The sequence below is a fragment of the Apaloderma vittatum genome, unplaced genomic scaffold (genome assembly GCF_000703405.1).
Source record: "Apaloderma vittatum isolate BGI_N311 unplaced genomic scaffold, ASM70340v1 scaffold17644, whole genome shotgun sequence".
Lineage (NCBI taxonomy): Eukaryota > Metazoa > Chordata > Aves > Trogoniformes > Trogonidae > Apaloderma > Apaloderma vittatum.
Window position 1 is genome coordinate 2,546 of NW_009712300.1, and position 3,282 is coordinate 5,827.

At 40.7% G+C, this 3,282-nt stretch overlaps 1 protein-coding gene across 1 annotated transcript; it reads left to right on the plus strand.

Annotated features, from left to right (window-relative positions):
- Nucleotides 1-317: 317 nt before the first annotated feature.
- On the plus strand, nt 318-2,137 carry PDP1 (pyruvate dehyrogenase phosphatase catalytic subunit 1). Its single transcript, XM_009867932.1, has one exon. The coding sequence runs from the start codon at nt 359-361 to the stop codon at nt 1,964-1,966; it is 1,608 nt and encodes a 535-aa protein (XP_009866234.1). The 5' UTR covers nt 318-358; the 3' UTR covers nt 1,967-2,137.
- The last annotated feature ends 1,145 nt before the right edge of the window (nt 2,138-3,282 follow it).

A 3,282-nucleotide genomic window follows, 5' to 3' on the forward strand; every position in this document is an offset into this window, starting at 1 on the left:
ATCCTGTTTGAAGCTGCATGGTCTGTCTGGATATTTTTTGTTTCCTACCTGCTATATCTGAGTGGGTGTAAGAGCTAGAATATAGCTATGCTGAGCTTTAAGTATGGTGTAGTTTTTTGTTATAGCCCAATGTAGTGTCTGTAAACAAGCAACTTTTATTTATGCCTTTTCTTTCTCAAGACTTGTGATGCTATGAACTCCATATAATCAACCTTGTTAGGAGCTGTAAATGTCTTGACACAGAGTTCTAGGGGGGAAAAATAAATAAATCTGTTAGCTGCCCCCCTAAGCACAGGTGTTCTCTTGTCTTTCAGCGATTCCAGTCCGAAGCTCCAGGCTGCCATTGTTGTCCGATGCCATGCCAGCACCAGCTCATCTGTTTCCATTGATTCGTAACTGTGAGATTAGCAGAATATGCAGTACTGTGTGTTACTGCCACCATCAACATCTGTGCTGTTTATCAACTCATTTTGCTCACGGTCACTTCAGATATGCACCTCAGAAGAAATTTGCGGCACTTTATAGGCCAAAGGAGAATTTTAATCACTTTATTCATGCGAGGGATTATGCTTCTACACCACAGAGATTTTACCTCACTCCTCCACAAGTCAACAGCATTCTGAAGGCAAATGAATACAGTTTCAAAGTCCCAGAATTTGATGGTAAAAATGTCAGTTCTGTTCTTGGCTTTGATAGCAACCAGTTGCCTGCTAATGCTCCGATAGAAGACCGGAGGAGTGCTGCCACTTGCTTACAGACAAGAGGAATGCTTCTGGGTGTGTTTGATGGCCATGCAGGTTGTGCTTGTGCTCAAGCTGTCAGTGAAAGACTGTTTTACTACATTGCTGTCTCTTTGTTACCTCATGAGACTTTACTAGAAATAGAAAATGCTGTGGAAAGCGGGAGAGCACTCTTGCCCATTTTACAGTGGCACAAACATCCGAATGATTACTTTAGCAAAGAAGCTTCCAAGCTTTACTTTAATAGTCTAAGGACTTACTGGCAGGAGCTCATTGATCTCAACAGTGGAGAGACTACTGATGTGAAAGAAGCTTTAATTAATGCTTTTAAGCGGCTTGATAATGATATTTCTTTAGAAGCTCAAGTAGGAGATCCAAATTCTTTTCTCAACTACCTAGTACTGCGAGTAGCATTTTCTGGTGCAACTGCCTGCGTGGCCCATGTGGATGGTGTTGACTTGCACATTGCAAACACAGGTGACAGTCGGGCAATGCTGGGGGTTCAGGAAGAAGATGGATCTTGGTCTGCACTTAATTTGTCCTATGACCACAATGCACAAAATGTTCATGAAGTGGAACGTGTGAAAATGGAGCATCCAAAGTCCGAAGAGAAAAACGTTGTGAAACAAGATCGTCTCTTAGGTCTTCTGATGCCTTTCAGAGCTTTTGGTGATGTGAAGTTTAAGTGGAGTATTGAACTACAGAAGAGAGTGATAGAATCGGGCCCAGATCAGCTGAATGAAAATGAATACACAAAGTTTATTCCTCCAAACTATCACACTCCCCCGTACCTTACAGCTGAGCCAGAAGTCATATACCACAAATTACGGCCACAGGATAAGTTCCTGGTTTTGGCCACGGACGGGCTGTGGGAGACGATGCACAGGCAAGATGTGGCCAGAATTGTAGGGGAGTACCTCACTGGGGTTCACCATCAGGAGCCAATTGCTGTTGGTGGCTATAAGGTAACTTTGGGACAGATGCATGGTCTCTTAACAGAAAGGAGAGCAAAATTCTCTTCAGTATTTGAGGATCAGAATGCAGCAACTCACCTGATACGCCATGCAGTGGGTAACAACGAGTTTGGCACTGTGGATCACGAGCGACTGTCCAAGATGCTTAGTCTTCCAGAAGAGCTGGCTCGAATGTACAGAGATGACATGACAATTACTGTGGTGCAGTTCAACTCCCATGTTATAGGTGCATGTCAGAACGAGGAGCTGTGAACTGAATGTAGTGAACTGGTTGCCAAAGTTGTAACAATGGCCAGTATGAGCAGTAAATAAAAAACAGCCACCCAACAATAAAACCCCCAAAAACCCCTCGGCGAACAAAGTAGTTGCTTGCTAAATTCAGCATATCCATTGTTTCTGCCTCCCTGCCTTTCCCGAGCTCTAAATACATGGGAAGTGCTATTGATCTAATACAAACTTGAAGAGAATGTCACAGCTTGGGAGAAGAGGTTTTTGTAATAACTTTGCACTATTGATTTCATGAATGCTGCTAGAACAATATCTTGAATTTGGCAGATTTGATTGAGGGAGGGAAGAAGGGTAAAGAATTAATTATCAAAGATCTGGCTGTTCAAGAAACAAAGCCTGTTTATAAATACCTGTAAATATCTACACAGTACCTTAAACACAAGTAAAAACAAAAATATGTTGAATTCTTACAGGGCTAATTCTTGCAAAGTAGATACGGTTATTTGTGAATATGTTGTCTACTATTTCTTCTGAGCAAAAGGTCATGTTAGCCAACAGTGTAACAAAGTTGTCTCACTTGCATATAGATGATATCATTCACTTAAGGATATTTTTCTAAGTATTGACTTGCAATTCAGGTCTAAGCCATAATTGATACCTAAGATTCTGTTACAGCTTAATCATATCTTATACATGGTAACTTCTAAGCTTCTCGTGCATTAATAGTTTCTTGGCTGTGAGTTTCTGCACAGCTTGTAGGGCAATAGTACATTATGGCATGCAGTAAGATACCAGATAACTTTGTGGAGGACTTTGATTTGCAATATGAAGAAACCTTTCAGACTTTTCGAAAAGTTAATGTTGTTGGTCAAAATAGCGTTGACTTTCCTAAAAGTCATGTCCTTTATGGACTCCATCTCTGTCTGGTGTTAATTACCTGGTAAATAAATTTTGACCTGAAAAGATCAGGAAATCTTTGTGGCTTTGTAATTTGCACTCATTTTCACTTTGGCTGTTCCAGATGGTCACATATTGGATGTCTTGCATTTGAACTCATATTTGTAAGTTGGGTTAAAACCTACAGATTACAAAAAAATGGGAAGTATGGCTTGTAAATAGCATTTTAGTTGGGAAATTAACTGGCATGCATGTCTATGCTTTATGTCTTTTTCTTCCAAGTTCTTTATTAGCATCTCTGTATTTCTGGACAGCTGGTGTATGCATGTTCTTACAGTCCAGGATGCTATCACAGAGGAGTGTCTGAAATTGGTCTCTCTGGCTTGTAATGGTTGAATTTGAACTTAAAAGATTGGCTAGAATTTGTGTGCCTAAGTCGTTGG

What these genes read in the sequence shown, in the direction of transcription:
- PDP1 (XM_009867932.1), top strand. Translation starts at nt 359, where the DNA reads ATGCCAGCACCAGCTCATCTGTTTCCATTGATTCGTAACTGTGAGATT.